Genomic DNA, 3,811 nt, shown 5'->3' with positions numbered 1-3,811 from the left:
AAACCTTTCCTTTCTTCTTAATATATTAAGAGAAATTAAATACTTTACTTCACCTCTTTTCCCCTTCTCTTAATAAACTTTTCCTCATAAAAAAACAGAAAATTGAATGGCTTTGCTGCTCTAAGCTGTCATTGGCCATCAATGACATGGGGACCTAAATATTCTACGCCATCCATCTTCAAATCCTTGGAAATGTCCACTTCTTCTAGCCATCCAACACGAGAATCTGCAAATTGTTCGAAAAACTGACAAGTCAACGCTTGCAAGATCATCGACAAAGTTGCACGAGCTAATTTAATCTTTTACAAGAAACTTTACTGTTTGAATAATAATCCCTGTAGTACGTAATATCTCGTCCATCTTCTTTAGTGTAAGGAGGCCCTAAAACATCAAGCACGACGCACGGAGTGATCGCTGTAAATGCGTGAATGTTTCCCCCAGTTTCTGGATAAAGAACAGACGCCTTGCAAGGAGCAGTGAAATCAGAGTCCACAATCAACTCAGCTGGTCTCATATCTGCAAATTAACAAATATATAAAAGGCATAAATGCAGATCAAATTCGGTGACCTAGCTAGCTAAAAGAGAGCTTAATTACATCTATCAGAGGATGTAACCGGATCCAGCCAGTCGTAGGACTTTATGTGCATTGTTCCTAGGAGAAGTTTACTGAAGACAGTCATTCCAGGGTGGTCGTGGAGAGGTATAACTGCTGCTCGAGGTAAGAAGAATACACATATCTGCAATTGCAAAGGAGACAAATTAATCATCTCTACTCGTGTTACAGCGGCTTTATCTCAGTGGAGTTACCGAGAAGTTATCGCAGTTGTAAATGGTGGCATATGCGATCCTCGAAGTTCTGTTGGAAATGTGATCGCCATCTCTGAAGAAGAGTATGTCCGTGCTTAGTCCGATATCTTCAGGTCCCATTTTGTCTGCAGATAGCGAATATAGAAATGTGAAAAATTCTGATGTGCGTCGATAGGAAGAGGATCGGAGGCATTGAGCGAACCTAAAATAAGCCGTAGCTTTCGGACGTCGGCCGGCCCCGGCACTGTCCCGGGGCCCTTGAACACCGCCTTGCAGGCCAAGAAGAGGCGCTGGATGGCGCTGGAGGCCGACTGCACGCGCCTCCGGGTTCGCCGGCGGACGCACCCGTGCTTCCTCTTTGCCGTCGCCTGTCGCTTCACTCCCTCTTTCATCACGATCTTCCGGCGCCCGGCCCTTTGATTCCGGCTACCAAAATATCGCCTAGAACAGAAATCGGATCGGATGAGGATGAAGTGTTGGGTAGGGACATATAGAGGGCGGCGGAGCGAAAAACCAGGGGCCGTCGGACAGCTTCGAAAGGAGAAAACCGGACTCCTCTGGCTCTGGTGGCGGAGACGGCGGACGGAAGGAAATATAAAAGGGCGAGTCAGAGGAATTACGACTCGGCACGAGTCAAATCTGCGGCGGCGCGAGGCGGTATGGATTCCTGTGATCCATTTGGCTATCGCCACCTGTATCGCACGGGGCTGCCACGTGGTCGTGCGATCATGCTACGCTACGGAGGAGAAAGCGGATGAAGCTGGATCCGTTGCAGCGCCCCTCTTTGCACAGATCCGTGGTGATCCTCGGGGAGAGCGACGCGTGGAGGGAAATTTGGAATCGGGGGGCCAATGCGGGATGTCGGGGCAAATCTGCGGGAACTCTCTCGGCGTGCAGGTCACGTGGATGCAGCGGCCACGTCATGTACGCATTATTTTCGAAGTGGATTGAAAATAACAAATATGCCCACTGTTTATTTGAAATTAGACTATGTTATATATTTATTGATTTTCCAATTTATAATATATAGTAGCGATGTGCGCATTATGTGAGCTAGACCTTAACTCAAATGGGGCAATACAAGGATAGATTTGAGAGAAAAAATAATTTTAATTTTTAAGTATTAATTATCTCTACTTTTATAATTTTATATAATTGTAGGGGTACTTATTGAGGTGGGGGCAACTATCCTACTAAAATTATACGTGGCTCCACCCTTGTTACGTGTGTAATATAATACATTAATGCACACGGGTAACGTACTTCATAAATTGGGTAAGAGTGCACGGTGCGCTAGATCCATACAATAATGCTATACTAGGATGATGCTAGTCTAGCAGCAAGCTACTGTAACGAATTCCCATTTATAAAAAATTAATTTAATATCATACTTAATCTTATACATAAAGTCAAGACAAATATACTTTATAACATCGTCGACCTAAGATATTTATAAAGTTCCATTGCTCGCACTGTTCTAATTCTAAGATGTAGGACTAAAGAGAACTCTAGATTTCTAATTTCTTAATGAGAAAAATTCTCAATAATACGTCGCAGCTGAGTCTCGACCTCTAGATCCCTGATTGATTCATGAGAAAAATTCTCAATAATATGCCGCATCTAAATCTCAAACTTTAAATACTGATTGACTAATGAGAAAATTTTCTAATAATATACCGCCTTGAATTTTAGATCCCTGATTGATGCATTTGTAAAAATTACTAATAACCCTTGAAATTATTTTTGGTGTGAAAATAAAAAAGACATTAACGTAATTTCATTTTGGACTTCACCAATATTAGTTAGTAAAGGGATAGATTTTTAATAAAATAGTAAGATATATAGTTTCCAAAATAACCAAATTACGTACCATAGTTTTAAAATTATCAAATCGTGTACCACTTCATATTTTATCCTCGTCCTTACATCAATTCAAGTGGAAAAAAAATCGATTTCAGTCAGATTGATTTCTTTCTGTTCAAAAAATCCATCAATCGATTTCGGCAAAAATTGACTAATGGACCTAAAGATCTCAGAATGACACAAAATCAGTTCTTATATGTTTGTTTAGTTCCTCTGATTGTAAAAATACTATCAAACAATAATTTGACCTAATGTATTGAGGGTAGTGATTTGTTCAACAAGAATTAGTTTTTCGAACATATTTACGTTTAAAAAATCACTGTATGTCATGATATTATTTTTACAATTACAAAAACTAGCCAAACACATAGAATTTTGTTTCATGTCATATCGAGATTTCTAGGTCCATCAACCGATTTTGACCATGAAATCAGTTTCTATGTGTTCGTCTAGTTTTCATGATTGGAAAAATATTATCAAATATAAATTTGATATAATATAGTGAGAGAAGTGATTTTTTTTAAACTATAGCCGAATGAACCTAAATAAAATCAATTTAGGTTCATTCGGCTAAAATAAGTTGATGGGACCTAAATAGTTCAGACTGAAATGAAATCAGATTTTATGAGTTTTTTTAGTTTTTATGATTATATCTATGTCCTCAAATATCAATTTGATATAATATATTGAAAGGAATTTTTTATAAAAAATGTATCCCAAAAAAATTTGTGTTCAACAAATTATTTCAATATTATAAAAAGAAAATATATCAACCGATTTTATTTGAAACTAGATAATAGATTTTTCAAACATACAAAAAGGAATTAATTCGATTAGACAAAAATCAGTTTAACTGATTTTTTTTCGTCGAATTGATCTGAGTACGAACATAAAATGGAAATTAGTATGCAATTTGATAATTTTGAAAGTGTGAACGTGAATTATATATATATATATATATATATATATATATTTATTTATTTATTTATTTATTTATATTTCAAAAGTTTATCTGTTCGGTAAAAAGCTCTATTTTTTTTCTTATGGAAATAAATATAAAAAATTCGTAAAAACTGCTTTATCTTATAAACGTGTATTTAGTAAATGGTGCATTACGTTAAATAGCAATGTCATTAATAA

At 37.0% G+C, this 3,811-nt stretch overlaps 1 protein-coding gene across 1 annotated transcript; it reads right to left on the bottom strand.

Moving 5' to 3' along the window:
- Positions 1-1,360, bottom strand: LOC122049345 (plant cysteine oxidase 1-like). The gene is made up of 5 exons (XM_042610739.1): positions 1,011-1,360; positions 809-933; positions 597-738; positions 319-516; positions 1-226 (listed from the first exon to the last, which is right to left on the bottom strand). The coding sequence occupies exons 1-5, from the start codon at positions 1,198-1,200 to the stop codon at positions 129-131; spliced, it is 753 nt and encodes a 250-aa protein (XP_042466673.1). The 5' UTR covers positions 1,201-1,360; the 3' UTR covers positions 1-128.
- Positions 1,361-3,811: the final 2,451 nt, after the last annotated feature.

The sequence above is a fragment of the Zingiber officinale genome, chromosome 2B, assembly GCF_018446385.1.
Source record: "Zingiber officinale cultivar Zhangliang chromosome 2B, Zo_v1.1, whole genome shotgun sequence".
NCBI classification, from domain to species: Eukaryota; Viridiplantae; Streptophyta; class Magnoliopsida; order Zingiberales; family Zingiberaceae; genus Zingiber; species Zingiber officinale.
The sequence above is the reverse complement of the archived record's forward strand: the minus strand, read 5'-3'. Positions and strand labels throughout refer to the sequence as shown.